Source organism: Coregonus clupeaformis, chromosome 10, assembly GCF_020615455.1.
Source record: "Coregonus clupeaformis isolate EN_2021a chromosome 10, ASM2061545v1, whole genome shotgun sequence".
Taxonomy (NCBI): domain Eukaryota; kingdom Metazoa; phylum Chordata; class Actinopteri; order Salmoniformes; family Salmonidae; genus Coregonus; species Coregonus clupeaformis.
Genome location: NC_059201.1, coordinates 57,231,594 through 57,246,170, shown reverse-complemented (window position 1 = coordinate 57,246,170; position 14,577 = coordinate 57,231,594). Strand labels below are relative to the sequence as shown.

Here is a 14,577-nt window from a genome sequence, read left to right as displayed (position 1 = left end):
GCTAGGTTCAAGAACCAACACAACCCCAACTAAATGCCAAAAGGTTCTGCATAACGTTGCACAAAGCTTCACCAGACCAGTTTTGTAGTTTAACACCATTGACCTTGTTAGACTTCAAGCTACCATAAATCTGTAGAATAAATGTTGTAAAGCCCTTGGTATATAATGACTAGTTTTCACATTAGGTGTTAAGCTAGTTGCTTTGATGTTGTGACTAATGCCCTGTGAGTCTCAGCAGCCCTTGTGGCTGCCTGCCACATGTGTTCAGCTCGCTATGTTTCCTGACCAAAGCAAACAACTCTGCTTTTGTTTTTTCCTCCATGTCTGCGCCATTTATCCTTCCCAGTTAGCGCTAGCATGGAGCTGTATGGAGGGCTGTTGTGTATATGTGTGTGGTGAGGCTCTCCAAGCTTGATTATGTGCAAAGAGGGGAAGTCCAGCCAAGTCCCAGCAGCACACCACCACAAAATGACTGGATTTGAGACACGTTTCATTATGTACCTAGAGGGCTTTATCTCGTGAAATGTACGTTCAAAACAATATCATTGGGTCATGGTGTAAACACTGACTATACAGAGCCCAGGGGGAAATTGTGTTGGATGTTGTGCCAAAGTCCACTTTTTGGATTCGAGAAAACCAACCGACAAACGTGCCTCATCCTGAGCCGAATACTTTTTTCCATTGGGCGAGCCCTTAGTCGTCAGAGCTGTGGGAATATTTCAGTAAAGTAAATGCTGAGGTTACTGGACTTTTCTCCTCTAATCTCTTGTCTATGTTTAAGGGAAAAATACATTGTTCCTTTCAAAGTCTGGGCAGTGTCTATGATTCCAACCCCAATTCAGATTGTCATCGTCCTTCATTCAACCTCACTCATCCGAGCATACGTTCATTAAGTGAGATTTGTTTAGCTGGGGTTTGTTTTGTCTAGTTCCCTCCTCAGATGAAAACGAACCGGATTCCTGCCAGGGCTCTTGTAGTTAGACGAGTTTGACTGTGGCGGTGGAGGTGGTGTTCTCTCTCTAGACAGACACTGTTATGTCTGGACGAGTGTTGAGTCTGTCTGCAGCTGCGGCTGACGGGTATGGCAAGTTTTCAGCTCTGGAGAAACTTGGCAGCCGACTGTTTATAGATGAGGCTGCCATGCTGGGGAACGTCTGTGTTCCCTCCAAGAGACAGTTTACACAGCGCAGACCTGGAACATAAAACCCAGCACCTGGAAATGGCCTCTCTTTATCGGCCTCTAAGGCCCATGCAGTCATTAGCCGTTTCGTCTGTTCCCACAAGCTCTTAAAGTCAACACTGGAGCAGACTGTTGTTTTTTTATCATCAAGGTGAACGTGAAACATTTTCGCTTGAACTCTTGAACTTTCTATTCTAATTAGAATCCCTTCCTATATACGGCCAGGCTATATTTAATAGTTGGAGTGTGTTTTCCCTACAATAGGCCTGTCATGTCTTATGTCTGGATACCCGTTGGCAAGATTAGGGAGAAATTCACAGTGGACAGCTTCTAGGTTTGTATGTCTGTGTATATGGATGTTGTTAGGGGAGACAAAGCACATCCACCCTATTCAGACTGTAGCCTAGATAATAATTATGTCTAGCACCACTCCAGCTCAAAACGGGAATGACTGTCAGACAGAGCGAGAGGTGCGTCCTTATTGGAGTTAGCCAAGCGCTGGATGACATGCTCTTTGCTCCCCAGTCTGGCTCCTCTTTTTTTCTTATTCAAATGAAGGAGAGCGTGGCTGTGTGCCCTTGGTGACAACAGATAAATGAGGTGGCAAACAAGGGACCAGGGGAGTGTGAGACGGAGATCTAGGCTAGCTCCCGCTGGCTAGAATAACAATGAGCGTCACCCCGCTCGGCCCACAGACAGGCCAGCTGATAACAAGGTTAGATTTTCATAAGCTTCAGACAGTCAGGTCCGTGGGTACCTGCCGGCGGGTGAGGCAGGCTCGGTCCTGCAGTGAGCAGAGGTGCCAGTGCGCTAATCGTCCGCTGAGCTGTGAAGGATGGTATGGAATAGGAAACTCAATTTGAGATTCTGCCATGATGCTTTTAAAACACTAGGCGCAGACGCGGCAGACGGCTCTCAAGCTGTTCTGCCGGCTTCACTTTTCAATTTTTAGAAGAGATGTTTGTTTTTGTGTGTTTAACACCACTATTGTGCTCCATATTGTGACGTTGTTGACTTTTCATCCATATTGTTTCAAGGAGGGTATGTACAGTGTGACTATACCTTAAGACACACACACACACACACACACACACACACACACACTGTAAAGGCGTTAACCTGCAACCTCCCACAATCCCATCCCATGATCTGTCTAGCCAGAACCGGACCTTTCGAAACTCCCTTTCCTGTCCTGTAGCCACAGAATCAAACAGATCTATTCTTCCTATTTCCAGAGCTCCTTCACCCATACAACTCTTTTGCTTTAGGGACACTCTTCTAGCAATGTGGAAGTACTCAAGTTAATCCAGTAGCCCTGCTCATCCTTTGTTCTTCCCTTCACTTGTCTGTTTCAGTAATTCGCCAGCCAGGCCTCCCCTGTGGGTTCTAATAGGTGGGGGTGGGATTTAGGGGCGAGAGTAGGTGGGGCGGTAGAGGGGGGATGTAGTCTAGGATTCCCTGAAGCTGCCAGCTCTGTCTAGTCAGGGAGAAGAGAGGGAGGGGGCGACGTCTGTCACCCCTCCATTGGGACGAATCCGAGATGAGAGAGAAAATGAGAATGTGTTTATTTTATTGATGTTCTAACAGGGTCGTTCCACCTCAAAAAGCATAGGAAAGAGGATTTCGACGCCCACCATATCAGATTGTTCTGAAATAATTTCTGTAGTTAGTAACAGATACGATTAGCATTCCTGAAACATTATTTTGTTAAAATACAATTTGATCTCTGAGAAATTAAGCTACTTGATTGCACCCAAATTGGCCATTTTCATTTATAGATATAAATATAGTATCCAACATCCAATTTGGGACAAACTTCTTCCTACCAATGAGTACGACATGAGTAATCCCCCCCAAAAAAGGTCAGAAGCCACCCACGGACCCCCCACACCTCATGCCAATCCCTCCCCAACAACCAGTATACAGTTTCAGTTCTCTATGTTTGACAAGTAGTATGACGCTGTGGCTTGGAGTATTGCTTCTACATACTCTGTAATGTAGTCCCTGTGAATCTGGTGATGTTTTTTTCACCCATCTGTTCAGAGAAATAAGCCACAATTCTGAAAATGTCCCAGTTCTTCCATAGCCTGCATACTCACCAGACATGTCACCCATTGAGCATGTTTGGGATGCGCTGGATCGATGTCTACGACCGCGTGTTTCAGTTCCCACCAATATCCAGCAACTGCGCACATCCACTGAAGAGGAGTGGGACAACATTCCACAGGCCACAATCAACAGCCTGATAAACTCTATTCAAAGGAGATGTCACACTGCATGAGGCAAATGGTGGTCACACCAGATACTGACTGGTTTTCTGATCAGCACCCCTACCTTTTTTTAAAAGGTATCTGTGATCAACAGATGCATATCTGTATTCCCAGTCATGTGAAATCCATAGATTAGGGCCTAATGAATTGATTTCAATTGACTGATTTCCTTATATGAATTATAACTCAGTAAAATCTTTGAAATTGTTGCATGTCACATTTATATTTTTGTTCAGTATATTTAACCTCTAAAGGATCGGACACTTTTGTTCAATTTTCGCCTAAAATGACACACCCAAATCTAACTGTCTGTAGCTCAGGACCTGAAGCAAAGATATGCATATTATTGATACCATTTGAAAGGAAACACTTTGAAGTTTGTGGAAATGTGAAATTAATGTAGGAGAATATAACACATTAGATCTAGTAAAAGGTAATCCAAACAAAAAAAACATGCGTTTTCTATTTGTTTTGTTCCATCATTTTTGAAACGCAAGAGAAAGGCCGCAATATAATATTGCAGTTTAGGTGCAATTTCGATTTTGGCCACGAGATGGCAGCAGTGTGTGAAAAGTTTCAGATTGATCCAGTGAAGCATTGCAATACTGGACTATTTTGTATCAAGTCTGCCCAAATGTGCCGAATTGGTCAATTGATACATTTTCAAGTACATAACTATAGAGAACATACAAACATGATATGGTAATGCAAAATGTAAGTAAACATCACCAGATTCACAGGGAATACATTACATAGTATGGAAAAACAATACTCCATGACACAGCTTCATACTACTTAGAGAACTGATACTGCATACTGGTTGTTGGGGTCGATTGGTGTGGGGGTCCGTGGGTGGCTTTTGACAATTCTTTGGGATTCCTCATGTCTTACTCATTGGTTGGAAGAAGTTTGGTCCAAATCGGATGTAGGTTACTATATTTATTGAATATTATCTGAATCCTATAAATTAAAATGGCCAATTTGGGTGTAATCAATTAGCTTAATTTTCTCGAAGATGCATTTTAATTTAAACAAAATAATGTTTCAGGAATGCCAGTTTCTAACTACAGAAACAATTTCAGAACAGTCTGAGATGGTGGGTGTTATGGCTTGCTGAAATGACATTGAACGACTCAACACACACGTTCAGAGAGTGGTGAATCCCAGACAGACATGCAACATATTTCATGAGTTTGAAGGGGCACAGACTTGGTAAAGATGGCGTGGGTGTAGTTTTTTGGCCCCTGGCACCTTGACCTGGTTACGACGAGACTCGAGCCCCCCCCCCCCCCCCAAATGGCACGTATTCAAAGTCTGTCGGATTCACTCTAGTCTGCTAGACAAGCGTCATCGGCCGCTGCCGCAGATCGAAAGTGGGTTAGCACAAGCTGTGCAATGGGACAAACATTGGCAGTGCTTAGCTTTTTTTGTTGTTGCTTATAACAGTCTGTATATAAAAATATACAAAAATAAAATCTTAGGGGATGTAGCTCAGTTGGTAGAGCATGGTGTTTGCAACACCAGGGCTGTGGGTTCAATTCCCACGGGGGGTATAAAAAATTATGTATGCACTCTGGATAAGTAAGTCGCTCTGGATAAGAGCGTCTGCTAAATGACTAAAATGTAATGTAAATGTAAGGTGTACCTCCCAGCCAACAATCTATCTAGTCACAAAATCAGTATGCCCATTTTACCTGTCTCATCATTGCAGTGAGATTATTAATTACCTTCATCCCTGGTGTAGGATCAGTTCAGAGTTGTATGTCTCTACGGTGGACTACATTGCACTGTTTGGAGCACAGTTGCTTTCTGCAATTCATTTGCTTCTCAAGGTACTTCATTGCCCAACATTGGGCTGGGACTGTGTGCTGCCTTGTGTACTTTGGCAGAGTTGCATGAGGCTCAGTGTAGAACTCCTGCATCTCAATAACCAAGTGTCCTCCACACACACTAATGGCATGACTCGAGTCCCTTCCTGGTGCTTCACTGCAGTGGCTTTAGTTTTTTTTCTCTTTTGCAATGCCGCTCTTGCAAAAATGTATTGTGCTGAAATACATTTTACATCCCTTCATGGGACAAACTGGTGAAATAAAGGTACAATTAAAATAGCACTGCACATATCATTTTGTCAAGTCTGCCTGTGTATCTCTCTTATAGTGTTTGTGTGTGTTTATGTCCACTTAGTGTGTGGTTGTATGCGTGCGTGTGCGCTCATGCACATGTGTGTATTCCCATATGTGCACATATATTTCTGAATGTCTCGAACTAGGCCTATGAGTCTCATATTCAGCATCTCTGCAAAACTGTGTGTATCTATGTGTGTGTGTGTGTGTTTCCCGGGCATCTGCTGTTGTGTCTGGAAATGCTTTAGAGACACGCCGAGCAGCAATTGAAACTTGCTTCGAGATGTTAAGCTACGCCTGAGAGCTCAAACTATAGAGAGGCGGAGATTTTAAAGAGCAACAATTACGGTTTTGTTTGTCTAAATTTCCCCCTTTCCTCCCGACTAGATGACAACCATATTTCCACTAGACCTGTTTTCCGACAGCTCTTGTCCGGACTAGACGTTTGTTCTATCAAATCTATCTCGACTCCTCCATGTGTGCCCCTGTTGTTTGGGTTGAAATAATTACTATAACTTGATTTTGATTAAAGCACAGTCAGCTTTGTTTATTGAACATTTGCTTCCCCCAAGACTTGTTCAAACAAAGACTCCAGGAGGGTTTCCCATTACTTTGGGCCTTCTCCTCACCCTCTCTCTCAACCCCACCCCTTAACCCACCAGACATGTGTGAACACACACACACACACTGTCAAACACTCCCAAACACCCTTGAAGTTCACCAAAGCTCCAGTTCTAAGCTGGGTGGGTGGTACATGGTTTGCTTGTGGTTAAATTTGCTCTGATAAAGAAAAGAAAAGAAAACTAATCTCAGAATCACTGCTAATGGTTAGACCATGCTAGCAAAAGCTAATAACTCGTTTAGGCTGAGCCTACTCCACTCAGTTAGCATTAGCATCTAGTGCTATCATTTTAACATATAAGGTAAAGCTAATAATTCACTTAACCTAACTGCCCCTTCCCTCTTTTTTCCCACCCATACAGTGGCTTGCGAAAGTAGTCACCCCACTTGGCATTTTTCCTATTTTGTTGCCTTACAACCTGGAATTAAAATGGATTTTGGGGGGTTTGTATCATTTGATTTACACAACATGCCTACCACTTTGAAGATGCAGTTACAGCTGCAAGTCTCTTGGGGTATGTCTCTATAAGCTTGGCACATCTAGCCACTGGGATTTTTGCCCATTCTTCAAGGCAAAACTGCTCCAACTCCTTCAAGTTGGATGGATTCCGCTGGTGTACAGCAATCTTTAAGTCATACCACAGATTCTCAATTGGATTGAGGTCTGGGCTTTGACTAGGCAATTCCAAGACATTTAAATGTTTCCCCTTAAACCACTCGAGTGTTGTATTAGCAGTATGCTTAGGGTCATTGTCCTGCTGGAAGGTGAACCTCCGTCCCAGTCTCAAATACCAGGAAGACTGAAACAGGTTTCCCTCTAGAATTTCCCTTTATTTAGCGCCATCTATCATTCCTTCAATTCTGACCAGTTTCCCAGTCCCTACTGATGGAAAAACATCCCCACAGCATGATGCTGCCACCATCATGCTTCACTGTGGGGATGGTGTTCTCGGGGTGATGAGAGGTGTTGGGTTTGTGCCAGACATAGCGTTTTCCTTGATGGCCAAAAAGCTCAATTTTAGTCTCATCTGACCAGAGTACCTTCTTCCATATCTTTAGGGAGTCTCCCACATGCCTTTTGGCGAACACCAAACGTGTTTGCTTATTTTTTTCTTTAAGCAATGGCTTGTTTCTGGCCACTCTTCCGTAAAGCCCAGCTCTGCGAAGTGTACGGCTTAAAGTGGTCCTATGGACAGATACTCCAATCTCTGCTATGGAGCTTTGCAGCTCCTTCAGGGTTATCTTTGGTCTCTTTGTTGCCTCTCTGATTAATGCCCTACTTGCCTGGTCCGTGAGTTTTGGTGGGCGGCCCTCTCTTGGCAGGTTTGTTGTGGTGCCATATTCTTTCCATTTTTTAAATAATGGATTTAATGGTGCTCCGTGGGATGTTCAAAGTTTCTGATATTTTTTTATAACCCAACCCTGATCTGTACTTCTCCATAACTTTGTCCCTGACCTGTTTGGAGAGCTCCTTGGTCTTCATGGTGCCGCTTGCTTGGTGGTGCCCCTTGCTTAGTGGTGTTACAGACTCTGGGGCCTTTCAGAACAGGTGTATATATACTGAGATCATGTGACACTTTGATTGCACACAGGTGGACTTTATTTAACTAATTATGTGACTTCTGAAGGTAATTGGTTGCAACAGAACTTATTTAGGGGCTTCATAGCAAAGGGGGTGAAAACATATGCACACACCACTTTTCCGTTATTTATTTTGTTATTTTTTTAATTTCACTTCACCAATTTTGACTATTTTATGTATGTCCATTACATGAAATCCAAATAAAAATCCATTTAAATTACAGGTTGTAATGCAACAAAATAGGAAAAACGCCAAGGGGGATGAATACTTTTGCAAGGCTCTGTATCTATAGTGTGAGTGTCCCGACCTAAGGTTCCCACACTTGTTGGTTGTGGCTGTATGACCGTGGCTCCAAAGTCAATGAATAGGGGTTGCTTTGTTTCTCCCCTCTTGTGTCTCACAATCGCTCCCCACTGTCTCGGTCTCTCCCTGCTCTGCCCTTCTCAGTGACTCTGCGCAGTGCAGGCCTGCCCTGTCTGCTCTGAGCACTGCACCCCCTCCAACCCAGCCTTTCTCATGGAAATTGGCAAGCAAATGTTGGGCACCTCTGACCTACAAGCCGCCGCCGGCACAGACACACACGCACACGCACACACGCGCACAAACGCACACATCACTCCTGCCTGCCCATGTGAGCAGACAGTTTTACAGACTGATATATCCCCCTTTCCTTACACACACACCACTATCTGGCCACTCCCAAATTCCCTAGACTAACAGTGTGTCGAGTCAGTAACAGGGTGGGAGTCAGTAACAGGGAGGGAGAGACAGACGAGAGAGAGAGTGGAGTGCTAACCCTCCCATGCCCCCCCCATCCCCCCTCCTCCCTCTGTCTGTCTGCCTGCGTGCTTAGAGCTGTCTGGCTCAGCAGTGACCGCGAATGCCCCAGCCTGACACTGAGCAAGGGAGGGAAAAAGAGGGGGGGAGGGTGCAGGGTTGACTTCCTTCTTTGACAGGGGACTCCCTTGACCCCCTCACCTTCCCCATTTGGGGGCGTGCGAGTATCTTCACAGGCTGTATTGTCTAGAGAGAGAGAGCGGCTGGGGTGCTGTTGCTCTCCAGCTCGGTCACACACACACACACACACACAAACAAAATCTGCATTGACCCTTTTCACACTAACTTTTTTGACTCATGACATATGCTGGTGCTACTGTTTTAATATCTGTCACTTTATTCCTAGTCATGTACATATCTACCTCAATGACCTGGTACCCCGTGTATATAGCCAAGTTATCGTTACTCATTGTGTATTTATTATTAGGTTTATTACGTGTTTTACTTTTCTATTATTTCTCTATTTTCTTTCTCTCTGCATTGTTGGGAAGGGCCCGTAAGTAAGCATTTCACTGTTAGTCCACACCTGTTGTTTACAAAGCATGTGACAAATACATTTTGATTTGAAAATCACCCGAAGGAGACCCCTCCACTGAACATCCTCCATGTCAGCTGCCTCGTTTTTTTGTGTTTTTGTTTGTGTGTGTTTTGTTTTGTTTGTGCGTGCGTACGTACGTGCACAGGCCTAGTTTTGGGGAATGATTATGAACAACTCTTGAACGGTTAGAAAACTGTGTGTGTGTATCTGTTTTGTGTGCTGGTATTTAAATTTAGCCTGGGCTTTAGCTGTTGTTGCCGTCGTTTCCCACTACAAAGTCTCCTCATTGCTCCATTTTTTCCCACAATCTGTTCCTAGGGATTTATTCTGGAAGCTTTGTTGGAAAGCTTTGGTAAACTTCTCGGTCCGGTCTGGCAGCAACCGCTCGGAGGCCATTTTCTCCTCAACCCCGACTATCCCTTTTTGAACGTTTCCATTTGCATTCCTCAAGATAAGCCATTTCAGGAGCATGAAGGCTTGCTTTTCTCATAACAACATTCCTCTCCTCTCCTGCAATGCTTTGTCTATTAAAAACACCCAGAGAAGATAGAAAGAAGATGGACTACTGGAATAAAATGCATTCATATCAATAATTTAAAAGGCTGGTAATAGCAATACAAAAAACACTTCTCACAAGACACAATGCTGGTGGTGGACAATGTAGCTGGCTTCATTGGTTTCTATGATATATATAGCCTATGTGGTCCTCTGTAGCTCAATTGGTAGAGCATGGCGCTTGTACCGCCAGGGTAGTGGGTTCGATCCCCGGGACCACCCAAACGTAAAAATGTATGCACACATGACTGTAAGTCGCTTTGGATAAAAGCATCTGCTAAATGGCTTATTATTATTATTATTATTATTATTATTATTATTATTATTATTATTATTATTATTATTATTATTAAATAGGTTAGGCCTAGCATATGATGTAGGCCTACCTTATGATATATGGTACTCAATAACACCACAGGGGTGTGAACGTTTAAACGAAATTGGGATCCTTAACGTTAATACAAATCCCTAACCGAACCCCCCCAATAGCGGTGCCTGGAATAGTGGGTATACTATAATTTTGCCTTTTTCTTTTCTTCCAAAAGGCCCACTTGGTGAAGGAAAGGCGCCCTGTGTGAAATTTGATGAGAAACCGTGCCGTACTTTGATTGACCTAAAATTATCAATCCAATATTGGTCTTTCACAGTCAGGCCAACCCAATCTGTACAGTGAAAGTAGGTTTATAGTAGGCCTACTATTGAAATAGATAAATGACGCTGTCAACTGAGTCAGAAATTCAAAGGTTTCATTTTTGTTGTCATTTTTTAAAAACGCATCAGTGGGAATTAAGAAGTGAGTAGACGCAATACCCACTGAAAGAAAAGCCGGTATACGGCGTATACCTGCGTGTATATACCCTCCATTACACCACTAGCTATAAAGACCTGGGGAAAGTTCTGAAATTTAAAAGGTACACTCAGCGATTTAAAGTAGATGCAGCAAGTATAAAGCGTAGTGGGTCAATTTCCGCAAGAACTAATCCAAGAACTAATCCACTGTTTTGGTGCCTGGCTACCACGCTGTCAACAGTGTGAAGCGAACCTGTGCACATGCGCAGATGCTGTGTGTGACTGTGTGAGAGAGTTGCATCTCGCTCATCTCAATATCCTAGCCTATTCATTGACGATAGGCACTGCTTCACTGAAGTTGCAAGACATTGAAAGAAGAAACAAGAGATTGTGAGATATAGTATTCCGTTGCGAGATACAGCTTTTGATTGCAGATAGATACGCCTAGTGCACGGTTCTGACTGTCTGCCTGGTGCCCGACCTGCCTATACTGTGCCCCTCCCCTCTCTCTCCGTCCCTTGCTAACTCGCCATGAAAGATGCTAGTGTTTGTGTTTTCGGAAGTACAGTCTCCTCCGTTCCAAAGATACTGAATCTTTAGGAGTCGATTCTGCTGTCTTGACACTCAGAAATGGGAGTCAAAACCGGGAGTCGATGTGCAAGGAGTCAACGAATCAATTATTTTGGGGTATGGTCTCCACGTCATCGTCGTTAACAGTTGGAAACGTGGCAGAGAAAGACAACCGACAGCAGCGGAGTCCTGTATGGCAATAGAGAGAGAGATGTGCCCAGCCACGCAGTCCTACCACCGTCTCTGCCTGCCTGGCACACACTGGCCCCACTACGTCGCCCTGCTGCTAGCCCTGCCATCTGTGTGGAGCCTCATCCCTGTGTGTGCATGCTGGTGTGTCCGTGGCCCCAGGCACCATGTCAGGGAATAAGGCTGTGCGCCAGCTGACATGGCCGTTCTAGACAGTGGGTTTGCACATTCGCTGGCACAGGCCCCTGGCAGACCTACCACTGGCCATATATTAACCCTGACGCTTTAGTAGAGACACCCTAGCAACAACACTGTTTGTTTGTGGGAGCCGGGGTTAGGGTTGGGGTGTGTTTTTGGTTTTACGAGCGTGAATTTACATTGAATCAATATTGAGGAACGAGGCCGAGGAACAAGGATTTCTCGTAACATACGTTCATACTATCCGCCGGTTTCTGTGTTTTAGACCGTGAATAAATGTGGTGTGTGTATATATATATATATATATATGCCATAAATGTATAAATATTTAGGAATGTTCTTTCACGTTGTAATTCTGGTAATTCTGTCTAGTCTCTCTCTCCCTCTTTCTGTCTCGCTCCCATCATTATTCTCTCCATCTCTGACCCATCTGTCTTTCTCTGGATTGTGCCACCACTCTCCCTCTCCTGGAAAACGAGGTCTGTTTTTTTTCTTTCTTTGCACCCCATTGTTCTGAGCAGTAGGGGGGGGGGGCAATCAGTTGTGGTGTGTGTGTGTGTCGAGGAATGTGTGTGAGAAAGTGAGGACAAGGCTGCAGACCTTTGCGAGCCGCAGTGTGTGTCGTCTTGCTCAGTGAACACACAGGTTGGGGCGCTCGCCAAAGTTGATGTATTAGGGGGTAACACGATGCAGCCGGTCTCAGGGGGTCCCCACCACCACCATAACTGCGTACAAACTCAATGTAGTGGTGAGTTGTGCATTAATCGTTACTATCTTGGATTTTAATATTTGTCTAGCTTAGATTTTAATCAATGGGTAAAATGTATTTTTTTCTCCTAACGTTTTTTTTATTTCCAAGTCAAAAGTCCAATGCGATGAGTCATTGAGCTCGTTTTCTGGACTATCTTGAATTTGAGTTTCTTTGCCAATTGTGTGGTTGTCTGTGTATAACTAGCGCGATAAATGCCTTTGTTGTTGTGTGAGGACGGCAAACTCTCCTTTAATGCAGCTGCAGGTCAGACATGGTTGTGTAATAGTCGCTGGTAAGACTTCAGGAATGTTGGAACAAACTATTATCAAGTCTGTCTAGCCTGCGAGAGCATTTCAGTATCTGGATTATGAGCACACTCTTTGCATAGCTTGGTCTCTTTGTCGTTTTGAGTAGAATAGGTTAGGGGCAATTCCATGATAACAGAATTACGCTGAGACTCAGATTTTTCACTTTAAAATGTTTACCAAAGAAAAAACATTGTTTTCAAAGTTTAACGAAACATACAACTCTATGCACAATGACTACTTTGAACAATTTACACAGATCATTTCACAAAAACACATTTACTGGAAGAACAGTGCAGATGCAAAGTTTGGTAACAGAATGACGGTTAAATATCCCTCTGTTTTTTATCTGACAACGTTTTCGAAAAACTCTTAAATACTGTTAAATATCTGCTCCAAATTAAGATTCAAAGATGTCTGCAGAAAGAATGGGGTGTCGGCTGGATTTACAACTGGTAACAGAATTACACTAGCAGAATTACATCATGGGTCCCTGACCTGTACTAAACAGAAATGCATACTTATGGATATGAATGTAATTATCTTCATGGTGATGTATCCTGAATAGGTAAACAAAGGTAGAACTATGCAATATCATCCTATGCAGGGAGGGGTTGTCCAGACTGTTTTCACATTCTGGCTTTGACCACCAGATGACGGAAAGAGAAAGAAACCAGTTATCAGCTGAACATAACAGTATGCCAGTGGAAGGAAGGACAGTAGCAGGTGACCCAACTGTGGTTTGTGACTACTACGATTTCCCATTGTAGCCAATTCAATTGCAGTAATTCTGTTACAGACTTTTCTGTAATTCTGTTACCGATTTGGTAATAGAATTGAGTTTTAATCACTTAATAATTCATTTAAAAAATATATATCAGAAAAATCACTATAACTAATTACTTGTTACTTCTGTGAACTTTCATTATCCTCTCTCCTCATGGGGAAAGAAATTAGAACATATCTTAAAGATACAGTGCCTTCAGAAAGTATTCACACCCCTTGACTTTTTCAGCCTGAATTTAAAAGGGATTTAAATTTATCTGTTGTGTCACTGGCCTACTCCCAATACCCCATAATGTCAAAGTGGAATTATGTTTTTAGACATTTTTACAAAAAATGAAAAGTTGAAATGTCTTGAGTCAATAAGTGTTCAACCCCTAGCCTAAATAAGTTCAGGAGTAAAAATGTGCTTAAAGATGCACTATGCAGAAATCGCTCCGCCTTTTTCTGGTTGCTAAAATTCTAATAGGTTGCCTAATTTCAGTTTATGTGACAAATCAAGCAAGTATAGTGTAGAGAGTCATTGTGCCATCTAAACTGCTGTGAAATATGCTTTCCATAACCAAAAATATTGTATTTTCAGCTGTTTTTAAGCTGGTGTACAAAACCAAAAGTAAAAGGCGCAAAAATGAAACTTAAGAACAAGAAGCATAGAAATAACACACATAGAACAGATCTCTGGCTTTGAATGAGAATGACAGATCTATAACTCACATTTCTACATGAATTTGGTCGGGTCGCCCAAAAGGTTACATATTGCAGCTTTAACAAGTCACATAATAAGTTGCATGAACTCACTCTGTGCAATAATAGTGTTTAACATTATTTTTGAATATGTGGTGAAGTTATTAATTAAACTTTGGATGGTGTATCAATACACCCAGTCACTACAAAGATGCAGGCGTCCTTCCTAACTCAGATGTCGGAGAGGAAGGAAACCGCTCAGGGATTTCACCATGAGGCCAGTGGTGACTTTAAAACAGTTAGAGATTAATGGCTGTGATAGGAAAAAACTGAGGATTGATCAACAACATTGTAGTTACTCTACAATACTAACTTAAAAAACAGTGTGAAAAGAAGGAAGCCTGTGCAGAATAAAAATATACCAAAACATGCATCCTGTTTGCAATAAGGCACTAAAGTAAAACTGCAAATAATGTGGCAAAGAAATTAACTTTATGTCCTGAATACAAAGTGTTATGTTTGGAGGTAAATCCAACACAACAGGGTACCACTCTTCATATTTTCAAGCATGGTGGTGGCTGCATCATATTATGGGTATACTT

The 14,577-nt window shown here is 42.9% G+C and overlaps 1 protein-coding gene across 2 annotated transcripts in view; it reads left to right on the top strand.

Moving 5' to 3' along the window:
- Positions 1 to 14,577, top strand: part of pmepa1 (prostate transmembrane protein, androgen induced 1) — a 76,793-nt gene that overhangs the window by 36,150 nt on the left and 26,066 nt on the right. Inside the window, exon 1 of one of the 2 annotated variants that reach the window (XM_041888795.2) lies at positions 12,082 to 12,200. The exons of the other annotated variant lie outside the window; for it this stretch is intronic. Within the exon in view, the coding sequence (XP_041744729.1) occupies positions 12,140 to 12,200 (61 nt within the window). The 5' untranslated portion in view covers positions 12,082 to 12,139. Of the gene's footprint in view, positions 1 to 12,081; positions 12,201 to 14,577 lie in introns of those variants that run through there. 2 annotated transcript variants of the gene reach the window in all.